We start from the raw sequence: 14,120 nt of genomic DNA, 5'->3' as shown, positions 1-14,120 counted from the left end.
AAAAGGTATACAGTGCCTGAAGTATAATGGCATTTTAGATGAATGGTTTTAATTTTTAAAAAATGCATCTTGAAGGTAGTAGAAAGTACTGTATGTCACGTAGTAGTGTTAGCCACCACATATGTTCAATTACGTAACACTGGGAGTTAATATATTTTCTGGCATGTGAAGCTCTGAAGCATGTTTAGGTTAGCTGGTTGGTTCAGAAGAAGACCTATAAAGGAAAAGGAAGCCCTTTCTGCATGTGGAGTTGCTTGAAAAGAATGAGATTGAAAATTCATTAACAGGTTAAAGCCCAATTCAGAAGTTAATACAGAAGTAGAGCCTGAACAAATGTATAACTGGTACAGTTTCTGTTGTATATTTCAGCTAGTTGCTATTACTTAAGTGGCCATTTGAATAAAAAAAATGTAGATTCTATTTAAGATATGCAAAAAAGTGTTCTTTCTTGCAACTTTTGCTCTTAGATGTACATCCTTTCATAATTGGGTGGCAGGTGAAAAAAGTGCTTTGTAGCTGCAGCCGAGGGAGCAGGAGGAAGATTTAGGAGGTCATGATGCCAATTGTTTTGTGTACTGGGTGTGGGTTGCACAAGAGAAAGCCTGGAGGAAGCCTGGAAATGGCAGAGAAGGTGGAAAGGGAGCTTGGTAGTTGCATGGAGGGAGTGGAGCAAGCAGGAGCACAGCCCCTAGTAAAAAAACGAATGTGTTACAAGAGTTAATCAGCTGTCTAAATAGGCCATTTTCTTCATCGCAAATGTTATTTGAGTAAGATCCTTGCAGCCATCTCATTCTGTGCATTTCTTTTAAAGTGTTGCATTTTCTCCCAGGCCATATTGGGGGAAGGCTGGCACAAGAATCTCCCTGCCCCAACCTTAACTAACTTGATGGGTAAAGGGAGTCCGGTAAATACTACGTTTTGCAACCTCAAGCAGCTCCTTAAAATCTGTTGTGGCAGATATGGCACACAGATTACCCAACCTGCTCTGCTGCTTGAAAGCATGCATATCTAAGAGCAAGAGGAAATGCAAGAAAGGACATGTTTGTGCATATCTTGAATAGAATTTGCTCTAATTTCCTAGTAGTAGTGTGACATTTGCATTTTTTTTAAATTAGGAAATTGTTTCTTTCAGCCAATGCTAGGCAATTCAGGGGATAAGGAAAGTTGCGCACGTGCTTGGTGCAAACCAGTGTTGCCTAGCAACAGCCTGGCTGGGCTGTAATTTTGCAGCTGGACACGCTGCCAACATGGGTGAGTAATGGAGGCAAAGAAGTCAGGAGGCAGAGAGGTCTCCCTTCTCTGCAGAAAAAGGGGTCAGTGGAGGCATTGAAAGGAATTATGTACAGAGAAAACAATTTCTAATAAGACAATAGGCAACTGAACTAAATAATGGCAGGGAGTCATGACAGTTTCAAGGCAGGGGATAAAAATACAAGTATGAAAGGAGATGGGGAGGAGAAATGGGAGATGAGTAAAAACTGTTTGACAGGCATGCAGGGAGGAAACATAAAATACAGTCTTTTCGACATAAAGCCTCTAAAGCAAGTTCTTCCTAAAATGGGGAGTGGATTCAGAGTACCTCCATAGCTAACGTCTGTATTTCATAAAATCATAGAAGTGGAAGGGACCGCGAGGCTCATCTAGTCCAACCCCCTGCAATGCAGGATTTATTTACCCAACGTGGGGCTCGAACCCACAACCCAGAGATTTAAGAGCCTCGTGCTCTACGACTGAGCTCTCTCCCCCTTTCTCAAGACACTGCATGACCCTCTGAAGTAAAATAAACATGAACACCTGAAATTAGAATCCATGTCATTTTCAGAACCCAATGATGGCCATAGACTGCGGGCACAATTTATGCTGGGACCGCATTGCCTAGTGCTGTGAAAGGCCTAGTGCAAATGTGTTCTACCTGCCTGTATTGCAGAAAGCGCTTTCCCTGGCAGAACCTCCAGCCCATCAGGCACCTGTGTAATAACAGAGAGTTGGCCATGCAGTGTGGCGTGTGGCAAGCAAAGGAGAACAAAACCTCTGAAGCTCTGCGAAAAATGATCAAACATCCATCTGCGTGGTTTGCAACAGGTCCAGGATGCATAAAGATCACAGCGGGATTCCTATATAAAGTTGCTCCAGTTCACCAGGAGAAAATACATCACTGTTTGCAAACTCTGGAAGAAGAGAGAGACAGTATTTTGTCATTTAAATTAGATGTAGAGAAGCCAAGCCAGAACCCGAAGCTGAGAAGCGAAAGCTTGTGTTGGAATTTGAGAAGCTCCACCAGTTTCTTGAGAAAGAAAAACAACTGTTAACCCAGCTGGATTGGGAAGGAGGAGGAAGAGCCATGTGGCTTAATTTTCTGAGATTTCCGGTAAACGGTGTTTGGTTTGCCAGAAGCGGCTTTGTCATGCTGGCCACATGACCTGGAAGCTGTACACCGGCTCCCTCGGCCAATAATGCGAGATGAGCACTGCAACTCCAGCGTCGGTCATGACTGGACCTAATGGTCAGGGGTCCCTTTACCTTTACCTTTACTGTGTGCTTGGCTCTCAAGGATTAACTTTGGGGAAGCATCAGTAGACAGTAGATGCGAGCCAGGGAACTTCCTGGGCTGCAGGTGTGGCCAGATAATTTGTGAAGAGGAAAGGACTGCTGAATATTGTCCCCGAGGAGGGAATCATGGCTGTTAGGCCTGGGCAATATATCAATACTAGGGCTGGGCAATACCTGGTTTTCAACATCACAATAAATATTGCATTATTTCAATATATCATAATGTCTGAAGCTATGTAGAGGCAAACAAGGTGATGTCCTGGCAACTGCTACTACTTATGGGTCTGACTCTGAAACTGATCATTTTCTCCTTAACATATTGTTACAACGGTTAGGCTATAGTACCGTTGTACCAATAATGTTTAAAGTAGCACATTTTCTGTAAAATTAAAGCTGTAGAAATAATCTAAATCTGATGCCTGGATAGCTCAGTTGGTTAGAGTGTGGTGCTGATAATGCCAAGGTTGCAGGTTCAATCCCCATATGGGGCAGCTGCAATTTCCAGCATTGCAGGGGGTTGGACTAGATGATCCTCAGGGTCCCTTCCAACTCTACAATTCTATGAAAAAACAAACGTTTACTCAATGAAAGCATGCTTAACTAAACCATTAAAAATTTCTGGAGAATATAGTACTGTTCTGTGCAGTTTTGTGGGCAAAGTCAAAATTCACAGAGGTAGTAGATTTAGAAAAAATATTAAATAAACCTGTGTATGATTATAAATTTAATTTATTTTCAACAAATTCAAGAGTAGTTTAAGTATACTTGCACCACCTGTGGGATGACGGCAGAACCACAGAGTTGGAAGGGAGGGACCTCTGAGGGTCTTCTAGTCCAGCCCTCTGCAAGGCAGGAATCTTACTGATGCAGCCGTGATAGATTGTCATCCAGCCTCTCCCATAAGAGACAAAAAGCAGTCAGTTAAACCTCCCCCCACCCTTTACTTAACCCATTTGTGACACAAGGAACAAGAAGGCTTTAAGGGCATGACAAATATATGTGCTTTTTTTACTCTTGAGTAAAAAATTCCTGCGTTGCAGGGGGTTGGGCTAGATGACCCCCGGGGTCCCATCCAACTCCACAATAATCCTATAAAATCACAGCTTTGTGCCGTGGAGAGCTTCGCTTTAGTTGGGAGGCTCTCCCCTAGCCACGCCCCCTCCCTTGAGCAAGCAAACCAACCAACCAACCAGCTCCCGATCCTGCCAGGAAATCTTCCTACTGAGCCGCAAACAGCCAATCGTGGAGAACGCCCTCAGAACGAGCCGCTACAGCCAACCGCAGTTCGCTTGCCCGGGCAGAGCAGCCAATAGGAGCGGGATCTTTCCCCCACCTGACCTTGCTCGCTCGGCTCCGTTCTGATTCCGGCTGCAGTCGCTGACTCGCGCGCTTTCGAAACCTCTTGCGCGTCCTTAGGACTTTGCCCCCTCGAGCTGCGCCGGGCAGAGCCCTGTTCACGCAGGGCGCACAGGAGAAGAGGATCTCCGTGAGTTTTGCACCTGGTTTTTTTCCCCAGCTGAGCGAACAGCTCCCAGGGGTGTGTGGGGATCATCCCGGGGCAGTCCCCACGTGCCTACTTCGCCCGAGTTCTCTTGCACAACTTCGAAGGTTCGCCCTCCCTCTTTGAGACTCTAATCCGCCTCCTGAGCTGCTCTTCCTTTTTGCACCATGCCGAGTGGATTTCTCTCCCGGTGCTGCTAAGGAAACGCTTTCTTCCGCCCCGCAATGGCCGAGGCTCTGCGGTTGATAGCAGAGAAAGCCGGCTGTGTCGTCCGTGTTTCTCACGCGCGCGGCGGATCTGTGCCCCAAGGACCCTGGAGTGGCAGCGGAGTCCTTTTGACGCCGGACCCGGCCATTGTCCTCTGCCATGGGTCCGTCTTCTCTCCTTTCCTCCTGCCAGCGGAGCACCAAGACTGGGCTCAGAGGCGATTTCTGTTCCCCGATAGCTTCCCCCCGGACATTCAGATCCAAGTGCTTAGGCCAGCAGAATGCAGTCTTAAAGCTCCCAATAGGAACTGGCTAGGCGGAGATCTGGCAGGGAACACCCCAGCCTTGAGATTCAACCTGCTTTCAAATTGGCACGAGACACCCAGCGGCCTCCGATGCCACAAGGCCGAACTCATTATGATGCTCCCCTGTGTGGCGTTCCAGGACGCTTTCTCCAAAGTCTTCAGCTCCACTGAACAGTGGCGTTTTGGCACAGAGGAGGATGTTGAAGAGGAATCCAGCGCCCCAGAAGATGAGGCGCGTTTCCTGCCCTGGTTTGCCCTGCTGAGGATCCTGGATGGCGATCCCCATGGTGGGGGTGGGGTGAGCTGCGTGGCAGCCGAAACGCTGAGGAAGGGAGACCCGGTCTTTGCCTGTGGCTCCCCGTTTGGCTCGTTCTGCCCGGACATCTTCATGAACACCCTCAGCAAAGGGATTGTGAGCAACACAGCCGGGGAAAGCAACGTCCTAATCCTGACCGACGCTCGCTGCTTGCCTGGCACCGAAGGGGGCGGCGTCTATGTGTTAGCAGAAACTGGCCTTCACTTGGTTGGGATAATCGTAGCTCCGCTTTGCTGGAAATCCAGCGAATGGGTTGGTCTAACTCTGGTTTGTGCCGTCAACAGTATTCTACATTGCATCCGGAGTGCCCTTTCTGGGCCTCACCGGGCTCTGAAAACGTGGCTGAACCCCTTGGAACTTGTGGCCGAGTCTCACGGAAAGATGGTCGCCAGAGATGGACCACATCAGCAAATGCTGGCTGCCGTGGTTCTGGTGGAACGGGGCCTCACCTGGGGATCTGGCGTGATCATGAACTCAAGGCTGGTGTTGACCTGTCGACACGTGGCCAATGGCGCAGCGAGTGTCTGTGTTAGGTTGCAGCCCAGCCACGGAAAGTATGTCTAGATTCTCACCTGTATTGAGAGATGCTGAGGTCAAGTTCTTTTTGCTTTGCTGCATCTTCTAGTCTCTTCAAGATTTGAAACTTTAGCATTCAAACCTGTACTGCTCAATCAACAGAGTAGACCCGGGTTTCGTATGGGTTGGAGCCACAGGGGTGAGCAGTCTGGATATTTGCCAGATGTTGATCTTGTAGAGAAGCAAATCACACAGCATCTAGATTCCCCATTCAGTGCACTATATTAGAAATTGAGGAAACATCACCTGTGAATTGGAAAGAGATAATAAACTTGAGTGTCAATATACTCAAGGGATATTTGAGTTCTGGCTGAGGTGTTCGCTTTCAGATGAATGCTGTTCAATTTTATTTTGCTATAGTGCCTTATTTCCTTTTTTTAAAAAAAAAAGAAATACCATTTGCTTCATAATTTTATAGAGCCACTTGGGGCACTTTTTATGTGCCTATAACCCTGATGCTTTCATACATGGCTAAGTCATGTTTCCAGCAGTGTGCATCTTCCAAGTTTATGCACTCTGGGGAGTCGGCATTGTCCATGGCAATGACATGTGGGAAATGTATGTTTGCCACTAGGTAAATTGGCCATTTCTGAATGTGAAGATCAGCCCAAATGTGGATAAGTCGGTAGGACTTGTTTCTAACACACCTCACAGGGCATCAGGGAAAACATAGTTGGGTAGATCTCATTTATGTTGACAGTGATTGTTTAAGAGACCTTCCCCAAGGATTGCATCTTCTTAATAGTTATTTCAGTTGAGCAATGCCAAAAATCCTGGCTTATTGCAAGTATCTGTATCTGCTGTCTCCTTCTGTTTGCTCCTAGGAGTTCTGTAGCTAAAGGAAAAGTGGTGTTTGCTACCAAGGACTCTTCTCCCTATGATGTAGCACTGGTAGAATTAGAAGATGACCTGCCCACATATACAGAGCCCGTCCTGGCATCAGAGTTTTACAAAGGTGAGAACCAGACACTCCGCCCATCTCCTTTGGGTCACTGCCCAGTGGGTCTTGTGGTTTTATTGTGGGAAATAAACCAAAAGCCCTATAACATTCTGCCTACTAAATCAATTTGATATCGTTCAGCCCGGACACTTTAGATCCAGCACCGAGGGCCTTCTGGCGGTTCCCTCATTGCGAAAAGTGAGGTTACAGGGAACCAGACAGAGGACCTTCTCGGTAGTGGCACCAGCCCTGTGGAACGCCCTCTCATCAAATGTCAAGGAAATAAGCAGCTATCCTATTTTTAAAAGACAACTGAAAGCAGCCCTGTTTAGGGAAGCTTTTAATAATAAGTTTAGGGAAGCGTTTCCGAGCACAATTCAAAGTGTTGGTGCTGACGTTTAAAGCCCTAAACGGCCTCAGTCCAGTATACCTGAAGGAGCATCTCCACCTCCATCATTCTGCCCGGACACTGAGGTCCAGTGCCGAGGGCCTTCTGGGGGTTCCCTCGCTACGAAAAGCTAAGTTACAGGGAACCAGGCAGAGGGCCTTCTCGTTAGTGGCACCCACCCTGTGGAATGCCCTCCCACCAGAGGTCAAAGAAAACAACAATTACCAGACCTTTAGAAGGCATCTTAAGGCAGCCCTGTTTAGGGAAGCTTTTAATGTTTGATGGATTTCTGTATTTTAATGTTTTGTTGGAAGCCGCCCAGAGTGGCTGGGAGAACCCGGCCAGATGGGCGGGGTATAAATAATAAAAAAATATTATTATTATTATTATTATTATTATTATTCTATTAAATACTGTACTGTTTTAATACTCGATTGGGAGCTGCCCAGAGTGGCTGGGGAGACTCAGCCAGATGGATGGGGTACAAATAATAAATTATTATATTATATTATATCATATCATATTATATTATATTATAGGCTGTTCTATTGAAAGTGGTATTAAAAGAAGTCTTGCTAGACTCGTTCCCCTGAGTAACCTCTGTTGAGCAAGTACAAAGTCTAAGCTTTGAAACCATTTTGGGGTGTCCCCGTTGTGCCTCCCCCCTCCCACACAGGGACAGCTGGGATAGTTCAGTCAGTAGAGCACAAGACTCTTAATGTAAGGGTTGTGGGTTCGAGCCCTACAGTGGGCAAAAGATTCCTGCAGTCTAGCGGGTTGAGACTACATGACTCCCTTCCATCTCTACAATTCTATGATTGAGATTATAGAAAATTCACAAAATTATAGAATTTTGTGAATAGTTGAATTAGATGATGGATTCAGTTCAAGTGACCAAAATCAATACAATGTCTTGATGCCAAGACTTTTGCTGGCTTCCATTGTGGTTTGCTTCTGAGCTCTCCTGGACTTATTGTTGAGGTGTTCTTGTAGGATTTTGTCTTGTTTCTCCCCACTGGGGAACTGTGCATCTCAGAACTGCTTCTCACGTCGCAAAGAAACAGCAACTTCTGTTAGGTGGGAAGGGCGATTTGTGGACCTTCTTCCTTGGAGAGACTTGGGAGCTTTGCCATCTCTCTGTGATATACAAAGTGGGCTTTTCATGCAGTTTTTCACTGCTTTGGTTTGTGCTCTTCATGCAGGAGAAGATGTGAATATCGTTGGTTTCGGCGTCTTTGGCCAGGCCTGCGGCCCATCGGTAACATCTGGGATCCTGTCGGCAGTGATCACTGTGGGAGATGAGCCTGTGATGCTTCAGGCAACCTGCGCAGTTCATGGTGGCTCCAGCGGGGGAGCCCTGTTCTCCACGCACAGTGGGAAACTCCTAGGTATGCCTCTCTCTCCTTGTCCCTTGCTCTCCCATGATCTCACTATGTAGGCGTAGAGATTGGTGCAAGTATGAAATCCTGTAATCACATACTTGCTGCTGTGAGGAAAGCAAGTTCCTAGTCCTTTGTGTGCAATGAACTGGGTTAAGTGTGGAAGCAGTACTTGGTGAAATCTTGTTCAAGGCTGCTAACACTTAAACAACATTGGTCTCCAACACTGTCTCTGTGTGCGTGGGGTGGATTTCTGCTAGTGCAGTGGGGCCTAACCTCCTTCTCTTCCCACTTTACAGCCCTCACCCACCCTCAAAATCTTCTCTGAAGTGTGGGGGGGACTAGCAGATTTGGGGGGGGCATCATGGTGGCTGCAAGGCAAGGAGGGTGGAGTGAAATCCCACCACCCAATTTTGGAGAATTCCCCATGCAGCCCCATACAGTGCATCTCCTCACTGTTGAGGGGGGTGCCTTCTAACCCTCTGCAGAGGGCTTTAGGAAGGGGAAGAGAAAGATGGCTCTTGTGAGCTCACACAACCCTTTTAAAGTAAATTAACATGCCTGGCAGATTAAAAGCAGCAGTTAAATAGGCCAAATGCCTGCCAAAAGAAAATGTCTTTGGGTAGTGGAGACCAGGCAATTGGACAGGGCCAAATGGGCCTCTCGTGGGAGAGACATTGCAGAGTTTAGGACCGGCTACAGAAAAGGCCACGTAAATCACATGCAAGGAAGAGCAGGGCTCTTTACCCCAATGATGCATGCCTGAGTATGGCATGATTCATAATCCTCATTTGTCTTTGCCAAGCCAAAGTACATTACACAACTTTCTCACACACATGCACTGAGCCTTTGATAATAGGTTGTGTGTAGCAACACTCTTGGTAGGTTTTTATTCTTGCCAACCGTATCTGACCACGGAGGCATGTTTGTTGTGGGGTGATTTTATCTCTTGGTTGCAACCATGTGCAATCGAGATGTTCCAGGGTGAAGCTTTTTGATTCCTCTGAATTACGAAATCCCCCTTTTTAATAACAGACTCCAGTTGCACAAGATTTCCTCAAGGTCCTCCCCCCCCCTTCCTTGCTCAAATACTTGTTTTAGCCTGCGTTTAAGTAGCCACTTCTTCGCGATTTGATTTTGGGTCCTCCAGATGTTTGGTAATACCTAATGTTCCCCCCCCCAATGGCAGGTATCGTTGCCAGCAACACGAGGGATAACAGCATCGGAGTGACGTACCCTCACCTGAACTTCAGCATTCCCATCACCGTTCTGCAGCCGGCCCTCTTGGAATACCTTCATAGCAGAAGCCTGCGCAGCTTCCGGGAACTAGACAGGGTGGGCCACAAGATCCAGGTTGTGTGGAGACTCCAAAGAGAGCCTACAGAGGGACTGCTCAGCAAGCTCTGAAAAACTTTCAGAAGAGAGAAGATAAGCATTGCTTATCCATGCTCTGGGTGAGCTATATCTAGATCAGGGCGGTCCAACCTCTCAGACGAAGCAGGCCGCAAAAGTACTTGTGGGCCGCACACTGTCTTGTCAGGTGGGAGGGGGGAGCCAGGCCTAAATTTGACGTCGCCACCCCCACCCCCCAGCCCTTGTGCTGCCTTCCCAAAGCTGGCCAAACAAGGCGCCAGAGTCCTAGAGCCCTTCCACCTCCTTCCCAAAGCTTGGAAAGCGATAACTAGGCTTTGGGGAGGAGGAAGAAGAACTCTTAAGTACCTGTCAGAGACCTCCGGCCTCCTTCCCAAAGCCCAGTGCCTCCTTCCCTGGCTTTGGGAAGGCAGAGTGAGAACCAAAGTGGACGGCAAAAGACATTGAGGGCCTTAGGCCTATATTATTGGGCCAATGAACCATGTTTATGGGTGGGCTTGAAATCAGCTTTCCTTGGCTAATTTCAGTAGGGCTGAACCTTTTGCCCTCGTTTCCCATCATGCACCTCGCTGTGTCCTTGGGAAGGGGAACCTATGGCCAGGCCCGGCTCTAGGTAGACCCCCAGTGGCGCAGGGCACCATGGCGCCGGCCCGCCAGAAAGGCGCCGCGAGCTGCGCCCGCCCGCTGGCCGGCCGGTCCGCCGCGCAGCTGCGCCTGTGGGAGCCGCGCTGCGCCCACCCGCCCACCGCGCTGGGAAACGGGGCGGGAGGGTGCCAGAGAGTTCGCGCTGTGCCTGCCCGCCCACCCGCCGCTGCGCCCACCCGCCCACCGCGCTGGGAAACGGGGCGGGAGGGCGCCGGAGAGATCCGGCGCACCACAGCGGCAGGGGCGTTTAAGACGGCCCTGCCTATGGCTCTCCTAAGGTGATTAGAGTTAGACCCCAGTTCCCATCAGTCACAGTCAGCATGTAAAGGATCCAGTGATCAAGGATGATGGGAGTTAGCCTGGCCATATCTGGTGGTGGTGGGGTTTCCCTTCCCTGTCTTGCCACTTCTCACAAAAAATAAACTCCATACTCTCACACACACACAGAATCACAGATTTTGTACACATCTGCATTTGCCCTGGTAGCCTTGTCTTTCTATTTCCTTCCTCTGTTGCCTTTACGCACGGATGAAATTTCTACTGTAAGCTCCTAGAGGTTGCCTGGATTTTGATTATATAAATAAAATGATAACATAACAACAGTCCTAGGATTCTATCGGAAGCTAGATGACAATGTGGTTGGCTGTAGTGTCCCTGCTTGCCACCAGGTGGTGCCACAGTTCCAAACACCTATGCAGATAGACTGTGTTCTAGCAGGGTATAGGTTTGTTTGTTTTCCATTTGCTGAAATTGCTTTTTAAGTTTTCAGTCAATAACCTTTTATGCAGAAGTTGTTTGCCGCTGTCTCTTGTGCGTGAAACGAAATGAGCTTATTTCAGCGGCTCCCTCTTGCCCGTTCTCCCTGGATCGTTCATTGGTTGCAGAATTGTATATTTAGGAGGAACATAGATCATGGTTCTCTTTTTTCCAACAACCCCAGTGCTTCGCCACAGAGAAGAGGTGGGCTTTCAGAGGCCCTGACTGTGTCCAGGGAGATCGGTTCTCTTTCCATAATGGCAACGTTCTTCCTTCTCTGACAGGGCCCACGTTGCTTCTGAACGCCAGCGGCTGGGAATCGGGGGTGGAGGGAAAGTGCGGTTGCATTCGGGGGCTTTTTTGAGGCTCCCCATAAGCATCTGCTTGGCCTCTGTGAGAACTCGATGCTCAACTAGAGACCAGATCCATCAGAGCTGCTCTTATTTTCCACTTGTGCTTTCCTGGACAAAGTAAACAAAAAACAAACCGTGCAAGCCTTGCTTGTATTCTCAGCACGAGATTGCAAATGCTGCAGTAATTGAACAGTAGCTCCCCCCCCCCCATGTAGTGCTCAAGGGGACTCGGTGCTCATGTCCGCTTCTTAAAAAGAAGGTAAAGGGCAACGCTGCTCTCCACTTCTCAGCAAAAGATGGACTCAAACCATTCTTCTCTTTTTCCATTCCTCTTCCTTGGGGATGAAATGGATCAGGCCTGCAGGGCAGTCTTCGCTCATTTCATTCCTCTGTCGACTCAGAGAAGGCCAGGAAAAAGATTGCAATTTAGTGAAGCAGCCGTTCTGTGCTGTGTTATGTTCATTCAGTTTCCAGTGGTGAAACTGAACAGACAGTGGGGGGGGGGGAGTTGTGCTGCATAATTATTTTTTGAACGTAGCTTGCACAGTGTACATATTGCTGTTGAGTGTGTTCAGGCCACACTATGAATTTCTAATAGATATGTTGTAGAGCAGGGGAATGGACTTTTACTGCTGGCTTCAGAGCATTTCCCCTGCTCAACTGTAGGAAAAGTTCACAGCCAGCGCAGTGAACCGCTCTTTGCATCCGACAGGCTGAGATCCCCTGAATTTCTGGCTTGGAGGGGCATCAACAAATAAGTGGTATAGCTTCATAGAATCCATTGATCTGAGAAGCTCATATGAGCAACGTCCTAGGGATAGGAAGATGGCATGTGTGATACCCATTTATCTCCCAGTCTTCCAGTCTCCTTGAGACAAATGTCTACACAAGGAGCTCCACCACTTTTGAAGAAAATGAAGACTTCTCGAAATGGTCTCGCCAGCAAGTGTAGCGCCTTCTCCCTCGAGCCATAAATATCTCTTGCTGCAGCCAATTCTTCCAGCCACAGTACAGAAGAAAAATACTGTGTGTTCTTAAAAGGATGGTAGAAATAAATTGAGAGATTTTTTACCCCTTGAGTTGTGGAGGGAGGGGAAGAGGCCAGCCTTGAAATCTATATGGCTTCTGCTAGGAACCTTCTGCCTGTAAGAGCAGCATCCTGTTCTCAAGCTATCAAAGTTGGTGGTCCTCACAGCCTCTTAGAGGAGCAAATTATGTAGACTAAACACTCTGCTCCTGTTCTGTAAAATTATAAATAGGATTGTGATGGTATAGGCAGCAGGGGAAGCAATTAAGAATCATTTGGTGGACCCTAGCAACGTTGTTCAACAGAGTGGGCCTGGTGTAGATTCATAAAGGGAGGCAGAGTTAGATCATAAAATCATACGGTTGGAGAGGTGGGGATTGAACTTGCAACCTTGGCATTATCAGCACCATGCTCTAACCAACTGAGCCGTCCAGGCTTATGCCTGTTACCCCTTGCTTGTGGATTCTGCTATGTGGCTCTGCACACCACCACCTGTGTTTTTCTGCAACTAGGTAAAGGTAAAGGGACCCCTGACCATTAGGTCCAGTCGTGACCAACTCTGGGGTTGCACGCTCATCTCGCATTATTGGCCGAGGGAGCCGGCGTACAGCTTCCACGTTATGTGGCCAGCATGACAAAGCCGCTTCTGGCGAACCAGAGCAGCACACGGAAACTGCCGACCTTCTGATCAGCAAGCCCTAGGCTCTGTGGTTTAACCCACAGTGCCACCTGCGTCCCTGCAACTAGTCACACATTAAAATCTTGTTTTATGCAGCGAGGCCTTTATCAAAGCCAGAAAGGTATACTATCCTGATCTTTTATTTTGAAGAACTGAATCTTGGATGTTTTCCTCGTCTGAGGAATGCCTTCTCGGTGTAAAAGCAGTGAGTGGACACTAACTTTGGAGCATGCGTACAATGCAATAGACCCCACACAGGTGAACAGTACAGTCCTGTATACTCAAAAGTAAACCCCACCGAGTGCATTGGGGATTACTCTCAAGCATGTATTATTGTATATGACTGCAGCTGAGGAAGACCATTCGAACATTCCTTCCGAAAGCATCCTTTGTCATTCACAGAATTTTGGTTGCTGGTCGCCCTGTTTCCCACTGCCTATGGGAAGCCCGCAAGCAGGACCGGAGGAGAATAGCCTCCTCCTGCCCATGTTCCGCTCCTAGTATTTGCAAGCATGCTACTTCAGATCATGGAGGAAATGCAGGGCCATCATGACAGCACCCAGGAGTAGTAGCCTTATCCTTCACTTGTCTAATCCAGGGTTTCCCAAACTTGGGTCTCCCGCTGTTTTTTGGACTACAACTCCCATCATCCCTAGCTAGCAGGATCAGTGGTCAGGGATGATGGGAGTTGTGGTCCAAAAAAACCAGTGGGAGACCCAAGTTTGAGAAACTCTGGTCTAATCCCTTCCTAAATGGATGGGTTTGTGCTACCCAATTCCATAGGGATGAATGAACTGTGTTCTTCAACGAAAGGAAAATGCATATTTCCCCCAGTCCTGTACAACACTATTTTTTCCCCTCCCAGGAAAAATGGCCTTGGTTCAGCACAGTGTAAGGAAGATGCACATGTGAAGTACAAGTATAAAAAGGCTTCTCGGACGGCTTAGTGCAGGCATCCCCAAGCTTCGGCCCTCCAGATGTTTTGGACTACAATTCCCATCATCCCTGACCAATGGTCCTCTTAGCTAGGGATCATGGGAGTTGTAGGCCAAAACATCTGGAGGGCCGCAGTTTGGGGGTGCCTGGCTTAGTGCAAGGCAGCATTTGCATCACCGCACTTTGCAAACC

At 48.0% G+C, this 14,120-nt stretch overlaps 1 protein-coding gene across 1 annotated transcript; it reads left to right on the top strand.

Annotated features, from left to right (window-relative positions):
• Nucleotides 1-3,783: 3,783 nt before the first annotated feature.
• Nucleotides 3,784-12,679, top strand: TYSND1 (trypsin like peroxisomal matrix peptidase 1). The gene is made up of 4 exons (XM_060274898.1): nt 3,784-5,432; nt 6,279-6,409; nt 7,985-8,170; nt 9,351-12,679. Exons 1-4 carry the CDS (start codon nt 4,276-4,278, stop codon nt 9,566-9,568), a joined length of 1,692 nt encoding a protein of 563 aa, XP_060130881.1. The 5' UTR covers nt 3,784-4,275; the 3' UTR covers nt 9,569-12,679.
• The last annotated feature ends 1,441 nt before the right edge of the window (nt 12,680-14,120 follow it).

Source organism: Zootoca vivipara, chromosome 5, assembly GCF_963506605.1.
Source record: "Zootoca vivipara chromosome 5, rZooViv1.1, whole genome shotgun sequence".
Classification (NCBI taxonomy): Eukaryota; Metazoa; Chordata; class Lepidosauria; order Squamata; family Lacertidae; genus Zootoca; species Zootoca vivipara.
The sequence above is the reverse complement of the archived record's forward strand: the minus strand, read 5'-3'. Positions and strand labels throughout refer to the sequence as shown.

Bases quoted from the DNA above. Each gene is read 5' to 3' on its own strand.
- TYSND1 (XM_060274898.1), top strand. From the start codon at position 4,276: ATGGCCGAGGCTCTGCGGTTGATAGCAGAGAAAGCCGGCTGTGTCGTC. The intron at 6,410-7,984 runs GTGAGAACCAGA...CTCTTCATGCAG, and splicing joins GGCATCAGAGTTTTACAAAG to GAGAAGATGTGAATATCGTT. The intron at 8,171-9,350 runs GTATGCCTCTCT...CCCCAATGGCAG, and splicing joins GCACAGTGGGAAACTCCTAG to GTATCGTTGCCAGCAACACG.